This window comes from Buteo buteo, chromosome 22 (assembly GCF_964188355.1).
Source record: "Buteo buteo chromosome 22, bButBut1.hap1.1, whole genome shotgun sequence".
Taxonomy (NCBI): Eukaryota; Metazoa; Chordata; class Aves; order Accipitriformes; family Accipitridae; genus Buteo; species Buteo buteo.
Window position 1 is genome coordinate 16,790,340 of NC_134192.1, and position 17,946 is coordinate 16,808,285.

A 17,946-nucleotide genomic window follows, 5' to 3' on the forward strand; every position below is an offset into this window, starting at 1 on the left:
TCACTGCACATTGTTTGCAAACTTATCAGGAGTGACTTGAATTGTGAATTAGCTTCAGCAAGGCAGCTGGCAGGCTGCTGAAGCATACAATGCCTGCTGAATCTGCACTTCCTGCTGGAGACGTGCGAAGGAGAAGGCAAACTATGAAAGAGCAGAAGAACCGCTCCCAACTCAAGTCAAAACTACGTGCAGCACAGGCACAACAAGGCCAGTCGCTGATCCGGGGGCCAAACCAGAATTCCCAGCGGCAGCAGTGCCGATGGTACTCAGCCCTTGCGCAGCACTTGCCGTGGAGACATCCCAAAGCGCTTTGCGAAGACGATCAGGCTCACCCATCTTCCTCCACCTCCTCGCTAGGCTGGGTTAGACCGCGGAGCTGGAAGAGCAGCAGTCCGACCTTCCCAGACCCAGGCTGTAGCCCTGCAGGCAGCTCACCAGCACGCCGCCCGCGGCCGGTGCCTGCTTATTTTTACATCTTGTTTTTCAGTAACTAATCCAGTCTATGTCAAAAGCAGCAGCAGGCACCAAGACATGTTCTAGCCAGCCTTACCCAAGGACTCACCTGGACACGGCAACGGAGCACGGCTACGTGGTCGGACGCTCTCTCCGTGCAGGCGCTGCAGGTTACAGAGCTGAAGCCGCTGCAAATTCTCCAAGATCCAGGTCTGTGCGTCCCCACACAGAGAAATAACAGAAAGATGCTTCCTGCGCGCTGTCTGATGGGAATGCTGCAGCATCAGCGCTGCAGGAAAAAACCCAGCTTGTATGCTGCAATTCCCTAAAACCAACTAAAATATGCCACAGCATGCTTCTAAAAGATTTCACGGAGCTCGGAAAACAGCCAATATGCAATATACTCCTAGAAAAGCTCTCTTGCTGCAAGTAGGGCCTTTTCATTCATTTCAGGTTGTCAGTAAATTTGATCAAAGTCTCCTCTAGCATGGGATTGTGTTATTCTCATAACCAAAGAGCATCTGCCTCTTTTTATCAGTTTTAAGGTTATTAGCTACAACGAAGTCCAAACCTCACTCTGGAAAGTGAGTATTTACTCTGAAAGGAAAAGGTAACATTGCAAGTGAAAGGAAAGAAAACATTAGAAATTTCTAGCAATAGAAGTCACAGGATGAACATAGTTCAGATGCACTTCGGCCAGTATTACCAACTGCTCATTAAATACCATTCTGTGCTTTACAAGCCACGATACGCCATCCTGTGGTCATCCACATCACCCTGAACTTCTCACGTCTGGTCCAAAGCACCCAACGCAGCTAGATACGCGTTGTGCCTCCTGGCTCTTACGCTCCTCATAAGTACAATATGCACTACATTCCTTGCTGCTAATGCAAAGCAAGGGTGAAAAACTTCAGATACTCTCCAAAAAATACCTGATAAACTCCGTTCAGCGCAAGTTGCAAGGTGTGGCTGTGGCATGGCCAGCTCGCTGCCTGCATACAGCTACAGCACAACACTTCTTCCTCAGCATGAGCCTTCTGTTGGCAACAAGGATAGCAACCATGACGCTTAACAGGAAAACCATCACTTTCTCCATACCAAGCATGCGTACCAGCCTCCCGCCGTGCCATCTCCTTCCTGATGGGTGACATTCCTCCTCCCGCTCCGCTATGGTGCGGTCTCCACAGTCCCTGATCCCACCAGCTCCCCCATGCTCTCCCACTGCACCCACAGCTTTTTAGGCATCTTTGTTCCACTTCTACACCCTCAATTTCCCCTCTCCCCCCATGAAGGGTTTTGCCCACTAATGTCTAGGACATGTTTGATGGAAGCTGGCAATCCTGGTTAGTAACGACGCTGCTAAAGACAAGAAGTTGAGCATCCAGCCTTGCTTTGGTTGGCCGACAAATGCAACTATAACCTTCAAGGCTGATACAAACTCAGTGTAAAGGGGGCAGGAGGGAAGCTGCAAAAGTCCCTACAAATTTAGCTAGCCCTCCGTACCCCTCCTTATTGCCCATCTGGTCCACCTTACCCATGCTGCCTCGCATTGCTCGTGCTGCTGGGTTTTAATACAGGAGGGGGAAAAGAAATAAGGAGAAAAAAAAAAAAAAAAGAAAAGAAGTGACCAGCAGCAATAACAGTCCTCAAAAGGCAAATGTTTCCTATTACAGTGCTAGCTCTTTCGGGCTCTTTGATGTCACTTCTCCCACACAAAGCTGTTTCTTTCACAGTCTGTTCTTGCACATGAACAAGATGTTACACGTACTATACGTAGCACATCCTCAACTCTTATTTAAAGCACATTTGTTCCAACTCACTGTACTTTGTTCTCTGTACCATTTTTCAAACCAATACTTATACATCATAGGCATGGAGGCATTTTTATTCTAGCTCCCCCTTTCACATCTATTTTTCTTCCAAATTCTTGGACATTCTGGTCATAAGCAGAGAAGTGTTGACACTTAACTAGGGTTGAGACTGAGCTGCTAAGTTCATGGCAGTAGCTGATTTTTTTCCAAAACTTTAGGGGCTTGTAGAGCAAATGCTTTGCTTTGTCAGAGGCCAGATCCAACATTTAGATTTAAATTCTGGACTAGTTAACTTTAGTTACATTCTTTATTCTACTTTGGCCCATAGTTTTTGATACCACCTGCTTCCTACCTGTGTATTACAGATCCTAACATTTTCATGCTGAACAAATTGTTGACTATGCATTGCATTGATAAACCAGTACAGTTCTCATGACAAATTTAAATTGCAAATTATTTGGGGCAAGGAAAATCTTTTTGTTCTAGCACAATAGGGTTTTCATAATCTGCTTTATAAACTACCCCAATACAAATAATAGCCTAGCGCTTCTGCCAACTTACTTAACTTTGGTGAAAGTTCAAAAGTGGGGGGGACTGCAGCAGAATGCAGGAGGTTTCTTTAGGTGATGCAAGGGTTAAACCAGTCAACTTCTGAAAAAAACAAATGCATATCATTGTCTCCAAGATTCATTTGGCTCATGTTGTTAAATAGGAGTTACTTCTGCATAAACTATACCCAAATGCCTTGCAGAATTAAAACACAATGGATAATTCTTCCAGAAAACACACATTGCATTATCTGAAAAATAATCAAAAAATCCCAAACTCTATTATACCTCAAAATGAGACCCATGCAAAAGTCCACAAGGTCCACCGGGAATTTCACCACAGCCATTTAGTAAGACAGTCAACCTACAGTAATTAACAGCAAATAATAATTGTGTTTGCATAAAAGGTAAAAATCTCATAGCCCTCAGAAGCAAGCTAAGGGAGACTAAAGGTGTTAGAATTATTGTATAGTGTAAGATGATGCTTTTTGGACAGAAAGGAACTGCTAGACAGCCTGGTGTCACTAACAGGCCTGTTGAATCACAGGGGACTGTTACTGCGAGCTGTTATTCAGAGACCGAGACAGGCCATGCCCTCTGTTAGAGGTGAACAAAACTTGTGGTCTTTCAGTAATAAGTTCTTATTTTCCAGTAAGGAGAAGTGTTTGGGGGTGAAAGCATATTGGCTTTTGTTGCTGTTACTAATGATATGTTCAAAAGACTACTGACTGCATTTAAAAAAAGAGCTAGTACCAAACCAGCCGAATTGGTTCACTAAAAATAAGTATTTCTTTGTTCCGTGTTTTCAGTTCTTATTTCTTCTAAAACCCCACAACCTTTTGCGATCACCAAAGCTAACATGCATTCTTTGTTAATAGCAAGAACGTACGTACTTTGCATTTCCAAACTTCATAATGCAAGAAGAACAAAACAAATTGCTCCAGATTTAAAAAGAAAATGTTGGCCCTGGCATGGTAATCAGAGGCAAGACTCAAACCCAAGGCCCAATAGGCCCCATATCAAAAGGCTTTAAGATCTAAAAGCAAGTAATAAAAAGCAGCTTTAATGCAAAACGGTTTGGATTGAAACAAGAGACTTCCGTTAAGTGCCCAGTACACTAATAAAAAGGATAGCCTTGAGGTACATGTACAAGTTAAAAGTGGAAGTTGTGTGCGTTTGTATTTATGGGAATGGCAGCGCCAAGCCAGCAGCCCAGTCAATGGAACCCGCTTAACATGAACGCTCTTCACCCGCAGCAGGAAGCAAACCCAGGCTATCATGCTTCAAACCAGCTCTGCAGCCTATTTACTCCCTCTGAAAACAGACTTGCCCTAAAACAACATCTACTTTTGATTTTAGCCTGATGACAAAGGTCCTAGCCATGAATTAGATAACCAGCCCTTAAGGAAACCCAACCACCAACTCCCTGCCCTCTCCAAAGGCGGCTAAAACCGAGACAACTGCTACTCTTAATTTTGACTGGCAAGCATAGCTCACTCTTTTGGGGTGGTTTGAGCAAAACAGTCCTAGACTTGCCAACAAGGAGTCTTTTCCTCCAAGTTTGAATAGCGTAGACCCTCACGAAAGTCTCAGTTGCTTGAAAAATGCGTTTTTCATTTGAAAATTAGTTGGATAAGCTAGGTCTACATTCAGGGCTAAAACTCATGATTTATAGTCAAAGGAGCTAGTTACTACATCCTTCTCACTGGGTCATCTGGTACCTTCAGTGACCCATCTTACCGAATTTGCTAAGGATTATTTAACAGATCTCAAGAGAGACTGAAATATTGAATGGTAGGCAAAGTCCCTTTCCACTTACTATGGACAGTTGCCATTTATATAATAGCCTTGGAATACAAGAGGCAGTTTGTATAGCTCCAAAAATATTTCTTGGCCTTTACTCCAAAAAAGCAAATGAAACAGTCCTATGACTTCATGAAATACTTGAACCCATATTAATGCAAAGCTTTTTTATTATGAAGTTACCAGGAAGATTATATGCAGATGAAATTCCTCCAGGAAAAACAAGTTCGTGTCTTTGTTGTCACACAATATATTAGCAGGGTCTACAGATAAGAATGTGAATATTTGCAAAAAATAATTTCCCAAGACTAGTCTATTGTGTTTGCGCACCAGAATACGAAAGTTCCAAATCCGCCTAAGCCTGCTCAAGTTAACCTCTGCATACAGCCCCCAACGTGGTTCTGTCTAGAGAAATGTGCCAAGCTGAAGCACTTACATTTAAAATTCTAACAACTCAAAATGCTAAAAACATAAGTACTCCATTTTTACCATTACTTAAAAAAAAATAAAATCCCACTTTACTGTTTTTATACAGTATAGCTTTCCTTGTGTATTTCAAGAATGCGTTTTCCAATAAAGTCTGCAGGACTCAGATTTACATCCTCACCCACTGACAGTTTAATTACTTTCATTGTAGGAGAAAGTATTTAATCACATACAGTCAGAAAAACAGCCCCTTAAATACAAGCTTTTGGGCCCGTGATCCTCAATTTGAAATTCAATGAAGGAGAATGAAACATGCATACTGTGATCCATTTCCTGATTCAGAACACTTGATATTATCAAAACATACAGAGTTCCACAGCTGACACACACATTTTTCTAAACCATTGGTAAAATCCTTCTAGCATTTTAAGCCCACAAACTGAGGATTCAGCGTGCTTCGGATATGATCTAAAGGCAGTGCTAGTCAATGAGCTGTACAAAGACCAATATCGTAACGCTGTACTAATTAACATATTAAAAATAGTCCATCTAAAATGCTGCTTGAATTACGCTGGTATTTGGTGGTATTTTAACTTTCTTCTCAACAGTTACAACATTAAGGGGAAGTCATCACTGGTGATTCTCAACAACAGACACACATTAACAGTTCCTTATTTAAAAAAAAAAAAGAGGGGGGAGGAAAGACAGGAATTCTCAGACACTCATCATGGCAATTCAGCACAAATAAGTCTGGAGAAGTCATAAAAAACAGTTAAGTGTCAACAGTTATATATTAAAGCTGACTACCAGCACCAGCTGGCCTTCTTCCCTAAACTGGTATCCAACTCATTACAGACAAGACAGTTAACAAATCCAGAAATGCAACTTTTAGTCAGTTGAGTATGCTGTACTAGCCTTTACACTGCAATAAAGACTGATTCTGTAAGCAGCAGCAACTCACATGCAGTTAAGTGCAAATATCAGCTATCAGAGTATTAGAAAACTTAGTTTTAAAATGAACAAGTGGTCTTACAGCTATGTGTGTGAATCAGAACACGGTCCTAGATGGGACCTATTACATTACACAATGACATTCATTCTGAAACAACAGTGTGTGTGGGGGTATTACATATATATTTTAAAAAAGAGCAATGTCTTCTGAAGAGTGGAGGATAGCCAGAACACTAAAAAAAAAATGCTGTAACAAGACTGAATATTTGTGCGTTTGCTTTATGAGGCTTACATTCTAATGTTTACAAAGGCCAGCACTTATATAAGACTCTCCACTAACAAACAAATCTGGAATACATCAATTGTACAGGTAAGTCAGCCAAAAATTAGCAATAGCTATGCTCTTCTGTTTTAAGAAAGCATGCAATAGGTTTCCCCCTTCTGCCACCCCTTGTTCAGATTTCTAAAATCACAGTACCAATAAGAGCACAGTATAATGAAACTGGGGCACAGGTAACAGGTTGAATTTTATCACAGACTGTTTATCAATATTTTGCAAATGTAAAAGCAGCCTTCTTTTTGCATCAAGAAGGCAGAGAAGATACAAGCATGAATAAAAAAATAATTAAGCAATTTAAGACATCAAAAATTCAAGAAATAGCACTGTGCATATACAAATAAAATTAACATTCAATACTGTAGAGCTCATTTAAAAATGGCACCAATGGACAATATGTTACAATATGCACATTTATTTGAGGTGGGGAACTAAAGCTCCACAGGTGAAAATGATAATACAAGTAATAGTGCCACTGTCGGCCCATTATGGTACTTCTTACAATTTAATGGAAACACTTTTAAAAATAATCTGGTATGTACACATCTTCTGGAAACTCAACGGCTTCTTCAGAACAGAAAAAACTATGGTTCTCCCCCTCCCCTTTTTAGCCAGACAGTATTGCCAGAGATTGTGCTCACTTTTAAAGCACATAATCTTACTTTAAATTCAGTGCTATTTTCTTTCAGAAAGATCAGAAGTTGTACTTTTAGGTAACAAAAGCATTTATGTTACAAACATTCAAAAATGGAAGCTTACGATTCTGGCAGACAATGTTGCGTATTAAATACAAACCAGCCAGCAATTACTGAACATAAAAAACTTATTCAATCATAAAAAAATACTATAATTCATCACCACAGACTTTTTACATAGTTATAAATAATAAATAGCATAACACAGTAGATTACAAACGGATTTATTTTGCCCCGTTAAAGTCTTTAAAAAGTAAAATATCTATTGTCTTACCTCAGACTGACCAAGGTACTGTATCTAGACTACTCATAGCTCAAATATAACTCCTTAGCCAAACGATTTGCAGAGCTCGTATTCAATCCAAACTTTTAAGTCTTTCCTTAAAAATCAAATGTTTGTTTAGCTGCTTGCCCTGCTCATGACCACCAACAAAGGTACAAACGCTGCACACAGCAGCTGCAAAGGGAATTACTTTGGCTGCCATCTCACAGCAGAGTTGGGACTGCCCACAGCACCTTGCAACGGAGCACACATCTCGGAAAGAAACACTAAGGAAAGCAGCATCAACAACAGATTCTGGTAAGCACTCTACAAACAAGCTGTACACAAAGGACTTTTCCCACCCACCCCTCTGGTTTACATTCTGTAATTTTGTAACAATGTCCCCTAAGGCACAAAAATACCTATGACCTCAATGCCACAGGAGACATCGATGGTGCCATACATGGTTCTCCTACACAGTAGTTTAAATAAACTTAGTTATCTGCACTGTATGTCTTGGATCGAGGCGTGGATTAGTTTTCCTTGGCCAAACCTTGCTGAATATTGACCTTATTTCATATAATCCGTAGGATAAAGGATCTGGGGAGAGAACTATGCAGCTACTTGAATCATGTTCGTGGAGTATTGTTATTTCTTCACTGATGGCAAAAGTGCCAGTCATTAGTTATTTTGTTGTGGTCTTTTTTTTTTTTTTAATGTAATAGAGTGATATTTCCACACCCACTCTGGTCTTCTGTAATAAAAACAACTAGCAGCACTAAGAAAAAAAAATATTTTTTTTCTCCATTCCATAAGAGAATTCAAAGCTAGTGACTGAAAAAAAGCAAGGAGATTAGTTTTACTCAATGGTAGAAGTGCCAGAGAATAAATTAGTATTTTCAAATCCTTCCAAACCAAATTCTTTCCCTAGACATAGTGACCACCATAACGATAGAAGTATTCTCCTAAAAATTGCAACACTAATAGGTAGATACCTATTCTCGGAATCAAAAAGTGTATGCAAGTTCCTGAAAGCAAAAAGTTAGTATAATCTGAGCAGACATCTTGTTTAAAAAATAAATTCGCAAAACCAGACATTAATATGGTCTACAATGTCCATTAAATGGATAAATCAAAATCACTGGAAAGTCGCCAAGGATTACAGTTACAATAATTTTTTCCTTTTCATAATCCTTGTTAATGGTTCAAGGATCAGAGTTCGTTTCTCTGTACAGGTGTACAGTAAGGGAACAGCACAGCCGGACACTGACTCAGAACTTAAGTCACTTAGGTGAGAGATCATCCATCAAAATGAATGAAGAGCATGAATTTGAGCATGTTACTGGAGACTCTGTGGTTATGCTGCCTTTAGTCAGTGAATCAGAGGAAGAGCCAACACTGCTGCTACTCCCATCAAGAATATCTGAAGACAGGCTGGGGAAAAAGAAAAAAGGTTATTTAGTAACACAGGCATGATGACTTTTTGTACAAAGCTAATGTACTTTCACCTTTGTAGAGAAGATGTAGGAGACCTATACTACCACTCAGTCTTTACTGCAAGACTGGCAGCCCTGAAGACTCCTTGTTTTCTGTAGCATGTTATATATATATTCATGCTCCTTATGGGAATGAGGAGCAGAATTTTTATTTTTTTTAACATGCAGAATAAATTATGACTCTGATTTTAATCAGTCTCAGAAAGGAGGTGACAACTAATGAGGATAAAACCTTACAAGGTTATAGGAAAGGAATAGTAAGAATCTAATCAGCAATGCAGCAAAGATGTCATTAATTAGCTAGTACGTTCTTTAATGTTGCACTACTCAAAGCAAGATTTGGAAGCCTATTTTTCCCTTCTAGTTGGATTTTGAAGTCTTGATACAAGATTTCAGAGCACATAAATTGATTCTTTTGCAATTTAGCTAGAAGCAACACAAAGACAATATTTCTAGGCAGTTTCAAGTCTGTAGGTAAACTGAAATTATAGTAATACAGAGTTGATATTTTAGAATACTTTATCTGACTCTTGACACAAAAAAGAACTCAGCTTTTTTATGATGGTAATATAGAAAGGAGACAGACTATAACACAAAAATCATGAATGTATCAACATGAACTATGTAACTGCAGTAAGTATTCACACACACATTTTCTAAGTATTCAGATAAGTACCACAGATCCTGTATGACCACTGCCTACAACATACTGAAATGACAAAACATCTTTTAATGCAAAGTAACTTTGCTTATGAACCAACAGGGATTTGTAACAATTATATACTCAGTATAAAAGTTTTGATACAAAAAAAAATCTAGGCTAGAGGTTCCTCAGGAAGAATTGATCAAAGGAGCAGGAACATTGTCACACTATACTACCACAGGAATAGTCCCCAGTAATATGCATACGCAAGCTATACACAAAGTATTTTTTTCTGGAAAAAAACAAATAAAACAAGAAAGCTTTCAATAAATGCATGTTCCCTATTTTGGCATTTCAGGGCACATGAAATATTTTACCATGAACTGAGATCTGTCAGATGTGTAACATCTGGAGAAAGCATGTTGGTTGTTCCTTGAAAAAGTCTCTTTGGCTGACTTTCAGTTTCCATTTCACCTAAGGAAAATAGTGCAAATAATCAAATTCACTTGAGTCTCTGGAACGTCCATTTAATATTTGTCTATTGTAAAAGAGAGGTTTGTCCCGCAATAGAGCAAGGTTGCATTTGTAACATAAGTCCTCTAATTCAGCCAACCAAGCACTTGGGTAAGACATTAATTTGATGCTAGCTGTTGTTTAACCATCCAGTCCATCCTTAACTAATGCTTCAGCAGTATCTGAGGGGCTACAATGATCTCAAATACATAAAACTAGGCACTTGCTACTTGGACTACAATCAGACAAAATAATCTAAACCAAACCAATTACTGTGACTTAATTTTAAGTAGGCAGTTGAGATGAGGCAACTGACATAAGCCAAAATACGGAGATTAAAATTCTTAGTGATTATGAAAATAGGAATGCCAGCTTAGCTCACAGTTTCACCCTCCTGCGTACAACAAATTCTGATGCATATGTACACTTTTACAAAAGAGCTGAACAGAAAAAAAAAATGGGCACGCGTATGCATTTTCACTTACTCATCATGGATCAGACTATCTTTGTACCTGTAATCGTCTACTGACATTAAAAGATTAAACATGATGAGGAGAATTCATATAATCTGTTTAGTATAATCTGCCCTGAGAATGAACTAGCTCATTAATAGCTTCTGTACAATAGACACGTTTGGAAATATCATGACCCTGCCAATAACAAGCTTAAAAAAGAAAACCCTCTCAGCTACAGTATATTTTTATTTTGGCAACAAAAACATATGAAATGAGAATACATTTTCTGGCTTTTTACCCACACTTCACAGCAACTGTAGTGTGAGAAAAGCCGACAAAGGTTAAGCATTATAGCTAACCAGTATATATTAATATGTTATGGAAGAGAATTATACCACCACTCATTTTATAAAAGACTGATAACCCCCCCCACCCCCAAATTTCCTATTTTCCTTTAGCCCACAGGGATACATTCACTTCTTTGAAGTGAAGGAATAACAGCTTCTATCAAGTGAAACGGACAAAAATCATTTATAAAATACTTGGTCTTATAAAAAAAATGAAGAAAACCCAAACCACCAACTTTGGTAACTCTTTTGCCACTCGAAATTTCACAAAGACAAATCTGCACTGCTACAACACATTGCACAGTCTACCAGTATTAATTCCCTATAGCAGTGAAATGTTCTTCAGTGCATTGTTTTCTTCCCCCCCACATATCATGGTAACAAATTGACACCATGTCCTGTCTGTAGAATATAAACCATAAAGCTACTGCTAAAATTCAGAAAATAACAGGATTATGTATTTAGGAAAAGAAATTAGGTTCATTTAAATGGATTAGATGTTTTAGAATTAAGTAACATTTTGAAAATTCCTCGAAATTTTGAGTAAAAAAGGCAAACTCGTATCTCTACTTTGTAAAAGATGCTCCACAGGAAGACATGGACAGGGCGAGGAAAGCCTGCCCTTTACCTGCACTGTTTCTAATACAATCTGTGTAAAGTCTATTGTAAAAGGTCTTAAGTAAAACAACGCAGTATGAACACCTATTCCCTATTGATCACTGAGCTTATAAAAGACTTTTGTTCAATTTTTAATGCCTCTAAAATTCACAGAAAACAGCCAAGATAGAATTGGCAACTATGAGAAAATTACTCTCTCTCCCCTGTCAATTCAACATAAATTAGACAACATTCTTTATCTGATAGGACAAGCAGTCCTAAAAAACCAATAAACAGTAACTTTTCTCAAAGGCTAAATATAAGTCTTGTAAAATAAGAGGACATGCTTTTGGTGCAGTTAAGAATGCCTAAGTTTAAAAAAAAATATGCAGAAAGAATAAGCATAGCTAGAGGCACACTTGTAAATATCTCAATCTTACAGTTCTGTTATGGAGACTTGTTCTGGGATGTAATTTGAATATCCTTAACATGAAATACTTCCAGGAAAGAATGCAGTTTTCCCCCTTCAGGAGGAAAGGGCACTGATCTATTCCATTTCTCTAAACACTCACCTTCTGAACTTTCAGAGTAAAAACAAACATTCAGTACTAAGTTTAGAAGATACTGCATGATAAGCAACATTCCTAAGATGATCTGAAGGGTGTGCACCGTACAGTGGTACTCTTAGGAATGTCAGGGCTTACGAATATTCATAACATTTAATTTCATGTGTTAATAAAGTTTGCCTCTTTCAAGCAGTAGCTGTTTTTAAAGTTTTTCATTCTTGTGTTTTAGACTAGCTACTTTACATTGTGTTTTCAAGTTACAATGGGCAAATTCCAGTTCACCGTGGATACAAGTGCGTTATATTTACAGAACAACAACAAAAAAATATGGGGGAGAAATGTATCCAGCTGCAAAACTACATCCTTATTAAAACATCTGATAATGTAAACACACATACCTTTTCTTTTAATGGGGCCGAGAACACTGGGCCTGATACAGTTGATTGGACTTTGACTCCTCCTGCTAGAGAGAGAGTACTGATACTCAGTCAGGCCTGTAAAGGTTCCAAGTCTGAACACCACCATACCTACCACCAAATCAACACAACCACATCATATGAAACATTCTTTAAAACTATTCCTGCACAGCTGGAACACTTAGGGAATGTAAATACATAGATAACAAAGAAATGCTGCCCCTTAGAGCAGATTATCTGCCACACAAAGATGTACTAAATTTTCTAGGGTTTTCTCCTTCCCTTAGTGCATCACATCCTCATTTCAATCCATATCTAAATCGTGTGTAATACTGTATAAAATTGATAGGCTGACAAAGTTAATAAAATTCATTTGAAGTACCTCGGAATTTCCCCACAAGTTACCAAGTGTAGTTTAAACTTGACACAGGCTCCTATAAAGCTACCTACCATTGGTAAAGGTTGAACTTTCAGAGCATTTTTATGTGGCAATACTTTAGTTATTGTAAAACTAAAGTCTCTTTTAATGCCTTAACATCAGCTTTAACTGATCTTTGTGCTAGCCTTGGAATTTAAGCCAATGTATACCTGTTACTTGCAGATGTTACTTACTTGGAGAATCGCCTTGTTGGACTGGGAATAGGACTTGGAGGTAATCCATTACTGCTCACAAACATTTGCAATGATGGTGAAAAACATTGCTGCAGAAAAAGTCACATTAAGATGCTTCAGAATTTCCTTTTAAATACTCAGCTGTTTCACCCCACCCTCCAAACAAAACATCCCCAGATAAAGAAAAGGTAGTAACAGAATAAGGGAGAGATAATCAAACACAATCTCAGAAGCATTAAAACTTAACTTGCAAAAATACACTGGCTAATGCAATACTGCTCAGATTAACCTAAAATTCAAACCCACAAGAAATCCGAAATTGAAATAGACACTGTTTTCTCAATAAGACAGTTGTTTCTGTTCTACCTGTTACATTTAGAAGCAACAGTACAGTACTCAGGGCTTACTTCTTTCAAGGAGCTTGTTGAACAAGTTGAGTTCACTCAAAATACATCTGACTTGAAAATTTAACACAATACTCCAGAGTACAACAGAGTATTTAGCCCTGCGGTCCTGCAGCTAATCTAAGCTTAGCCCATGAATGCCCATAGCGAAGCACAAAAATGTTTCTGTCAAGTTATCTACTACTGCTTTACAGTCATGATTCCAAAGGTACGGGACCAGCTGTCAGCATCAGCGTTATACTAGGAACACATTTACCCAGCACTAGTATGTGGCTGCTCTATGCATCAATACTGGTAAGAGGCATGCAATAAAATAGTAACAGTACAAAAGCACAACCACAAAAGAGGGTGAAAACAAGGTCACGCAGCCCAGCTTTAAACCCAGTTGCCAGTTTCTCTGTGCTACATTTCAGTTCTCCAGTCCTCACTGGAAAAAGTAGTTTATCCACCTCTTCCCTTTCTCCAGCATCTGCCATCAGTCTTCAGTGCAAGTTCAGCACGCTCAAGTCCTTCACAGTGAGTTTATGCCTCCCTTTCCATAACCAATGGACATATTTTCATCCTCCTCACCACACAGATTGCCTACACTTTTACCCTACACATAAAAAACATTCCAATTTTGGTGCTTCTTCCCCAGCAATCCCCCAATTACACAGCTGAAGGTCATGTCCAAATCTGATTACTCTAATGACCTCCAGCTTCCCTGGAACCAGAACCCTAACTCATCCAAACACTGCACAAAGAGCAGCAACTGAAAATATTCAGTGTGACAGAACTGGCACACTGCTTAAACTGTGCAGGCTATAAGATGGCAAGCATCTGATTCTTAGAAACCAACAAAATGTGGGTTTGGGGGGGTTGGGGTTGTTGTTTGGTTGGGTTTTTTTTTTTTTTAAACTATCAAACAATTTGTGAAGTTACACGTCTTCACAGTTCACCTTGGTCTCAAATTGTAAAATCTTCTCTCATTTTGGTATTCCACTTATCCTACCTTTCCTATCCCTCTTGTTGGTGAAGGTGCAGGAGAAACTGGAATGAAGTCTATTCTCTTTGGGGAGGAAGATTTCTCAGACTTGTCCAAGTCATTGTCGCTCTGTAAATACAAGGTTTCAGACTTAACACCGGCACAGAACATTACCTTAGAATCCAAGGCACAACCTTCTAATGAAAGGTCATCGGGCCAAATGCACAAAACAGCCAAAGCAGATGAACTTAAGTTCTTCATAAATGATTTTCACAGTTAACTCCTCTCTTTCCCTTAAATTCATCAGCTGAGTGTAAAAGGAGAATTAAATAGGAAACATCTATAAAGAGATTACCAGGCTCAAGCTTTCCTCCCATGACTGGCTTATCTGCATTGCTGTTTGCACTTCCCTAGAATACAAAAAATCCCATCAGTAGCTACAAAGAGGATAACTCTGGCTATTTTATCATCTTGTTTCAGTAACACTCACCTTTCGTGTGCTGCTTCTCTGTTCATTAAATCCACTCCTTCCTCCTGCAGGAGATAAATGTCATAAGTTTTCCCGTAATGTTTGATTCATCACAGGTACTTGCAATAACACTCGTGATTCAATCATTTGCTATTAGAATTGAAATATGAACAGTAGGACCACTCCAGAAAGAAGAGGTTGCTACCAGCCCAGCTCACCATTTCTCTTGAATGAAAAAACACTTCAAAAATGCAAGGTACTTTAAACACGACAACAATAAGCCTTGCAAGGACACTTCCTTGTTGAAATCAGGTCTTAAAAAAGACTCTGTTTCCTCTAGTACTTGAAAAACTCAATAGGAAAGAAACTCCCATTAGGTACATACTTCAATATTATATAATACTTTTCATTCTGTTACTAAATATACAGATAAAAACTACACTTACCCTTCTGATCTGATGAAGTCGGCTACTAGGAATACGAATAGGAGATGATGACAACAACTGAAAAAAGTGACAGCCAATATGATTAAATCACACATCAACAGCTTGCATGCATCCTATTTACCATCACCTACATTCTTAGTGAATTAAAAATGAGCTGTACAACTACACGCAGATGACTCAATGTGGCAAAAAGAAAACACTGACCTTCAACAGAAAAGACTTGTTTTACCACTTACAAATTCATTCTATCACTCAGCAAGTGGCACAAATCTCAGACTTGCAAGCAGACACTGCTTAGCATCTCAAATACACAAATAGCTATATATGCCATTTAGACAAGTGAGGTATTATAAATGGAACTATGAACATTATACAATTCCCTACTGCCTAAAGTAAGATGACAAACTCCTGTTCTAACTTATTCAACCAGTTGGCTATTATAAAGGAGAAATCTCAATGTTTCAGCTCAGCCTTGAACAACACTCCCCAAAACTTCTGCGATTTTTCAATTGCATATAGTTTTATGCACCTAATTACTCTGGAACTTTGGCTACCACCACACACATATGGGCCAACAGTTCCCACTCCGGATGCCCATGTGTCTACTGTAACACCTATTGATTTGAATTTCAAAATTTTGGATTCTTACTTTTAAGAAATCTCATAAGAGAAGATTTTAAACTAAAAATCCATCTCAATTTTTCTGAACAGAAGACATAGAAGAAACCTTTTTCAGGACTTTTAAGCTCTACAGGTTTTGAGGAAAGCAACACATAATCTTTACTATGCTCTGATGAGAAAGAAAAATTTTAGTGAAAAAGAGCATATAGATCCCTGAGTTGACAAGGGAAGGGTGAAAAAAAAGAAATGCAACATCTTTGAAAAGTTAAACAACCGCAGTACTGTATGCTGCCAGACTTACATAGCAGAGGGAAGAAGATCACCCAGCAAATGAATTTCCCTTCTTTAAATGATTTTCTGATGTCTAGCATTCGACACTGTGACAAGAGCGGTCACATCAAACAGGTCAACGAAGACTTGTGAGTCTCTCTTCCATTTTTACAACAAATAAAACACCCTTACAAGACTTTTACTTGTGACCGCAGTTTTCTCTTCCAACCCATGATCAGGTCCAAATTAACTCTCAGGCTGTACTTAATACTGGGAATCACACACAGCTTCAGCTCCTGTTGTCTTCTTGGGGACATACAGTTAATATACCAGTATTATTTCATTACAGGTTGCAGTTACAGGTGAAAAAAAAGCATATTCTGCAGCCTGGAAGCTTGCTACGATGCTTAGTGCACATACAAATCAAGTCTAACTTCATTTCTCCAGCCCAATTACTTCTTGTTAGGTGTAAACAGAACATGCTTAAGATTCCTTACCATACTGTGGCGGCTCATAACTGTTGTACTGTTCCTGCGAGTTCGCAACACGTAAGGCTGAAAGACCTGCGAGTTGTCACTGGAGGGGGAAAAAAAAAAAAAAAAAAAAAGTTTTGTGAACAACTTTCTAAGGCATGCTTTACTTAAAACTACACAGCCCAGTCTCCAGTGCACTGGGAACATCCATCTTATTTCAGGAGAAGCACCACGTTCCCGGAGGCAGCCCAGCCAGCACTCTCCTCCGGCCAGCCTGCGGGGGTCCGCACAGGGCGGCTCCGCAGTTACACCAAGTAACTCGCCGCCTTGACTCGAGCCCCGTGCCGAGCAACAAGCCGCGCGTTTCAGAGGCCTGCACCGCGCCCCAGCCACGGCGCAGGGAGAGCGGGGGGCCCGCACCGAGCCCGGCCCGGCAGCGGGGCTCAGCACGCTCCGAGAGCGCGGGGGGCTGCGGCGGAGGCCCGGCCCGTACCGCTCGAGCAGCCGAGCCCCGCCGGGCAGGGCGCTCCCGGGGCGGGCCCCGCTGCCGCCGGCGGGGCTCCGGGGCCCGGCGCCGCGGGCCGGGCCGGGCCGGGGCGGGCGGCGCTCACCTGAGCCCGTGGATGAGGGGGGCGCTGTTCGATCGCCTCAGGCCGCCCCCGTCGCTCGGGGCCGCGGCGCTCCCCGGCGGCAGCTCCAGGTCCAGCTCCATTTTCTCCTGAGCCATCGCGGCGGCGGCGGCTCCGGCGGCGGCTCCGGCGGCGGCTCCGGCTCCTCCCGCTCCGCCGCGACGCCCATTCACTGCCGGCGGCCGCAGCGGCTCCTCATGCCGCCGCTGCCCCCGGCCAGGCGCGGCGCGGCCGCCCCTACAGGCCCCGCGGGCGGCGCCGCAGGCAGAGTCCGGGGGCGCGCCGGGCCCGGCGAGGGGGGCGGCCCCAGCAGCGCCCCATGCCGGGGGCGGCCCGGGGGGCGGCCCCTGCTTCCCCCACCCGCGCTCGCCGACCGACGAGCTCGCCGATGCCGCTGCCGGTGCCGATGCCGCCGCCTCCTCCACAGGGGAGCGAGCGCCTCGGCCCGGACACCCCCCCGCGCCCGCCGCCGCCGCCCAGCGCGCAGGCGCGGGAAAGCGGGCGGAGGCAAAGCTGCCCGCCTTCCACGGCGCATGCGCCCTGCGACGGCATCCCGCCACCGCGCATGCCGACGAGACCGGCATCGCGCCCGAGCGGCAGCCTCGGCTGCGTCCGGACTCCCGACAGGCTCCGGGGCGAGAGCGCGCGCTGACTGGCCGGCGGGGCAGGGCGTGTGTTTTGAAACGCTACAATGGGCGCCGAGACGAGCCCGGCGGGGGCGGGGCCCGGCGGGGCAGGT

General features: G+C 41.3%; 1 protein-coding gene and 1 non-coding gene across 2 annotated transcripts; both read right to left on the reverse strand.

Moving 5' to 3' along the window:
• Positions 1-6,255: 6,255 nt before the first annotated feature.
• Positions 6,256-17,677, reverse strand: PABIR2 (PABIR family member 2). The gene is made up of 10 exons (XM_075053649.1): positions 17,190-17,677; positions 16,603-16,681; positions 15,215-15,271; positions 14,790-14,833; positions 14,655-14,709; positions 14,327-14,428; positions 12,932-13,020; positions 12,302-12,366; positions 9,803-9,899; positions 6,256-8,720 (listed from the first exon to the last, which is right to left on the reverse strand). Exons 1-10 carry the CDS (start codon positions 17,303-17,305, stop codon positions 8,570-8,572), a joined length of 855 nt encoding a protein of 284 aa, XP_074909750.1. The 5' UTR covers positions 17,306-17,677; the 3' UTR covers positions 6,256-8,569.
• Positions 8,806-8,950, reverse strand: LOC142043420 (small nucleolar RNA U109). Its single transcript, XR_012654041.1, has one exon. It is a non-coding gene; the product is annotated as a small nucleolar RNA U109 (small nucleolar RNA).
• Positions 17,678-17,946: the final 269 nt, after the last annotated feature.

Excerpts from the sequence above, each read along its gene's own strand:
- PABIR2 (XM_075053649.1), bottom strand. The coding sequence starts at position 17,305 with ATGGCTCAGGAGAAAATGGAGCTGGACCTGGAGCTGCCGCCGGGGAGC. Across the intron at positions 14,710-14,789 it reads AGAGAAGCAGCACACGAAAG|GGAAGTGCAAACAGCAATGC; the intron begins GTGAGTGTTACT and ends TTTGTATTCTAG. Across the intron at positions 14,429-14,654 it reads GGGAGGAAAGCTTGAGCCTG|AGCGACAATGACTTGGACAA; the intron begins GTAATCTCTTTA and ends TTGTATTTACAG.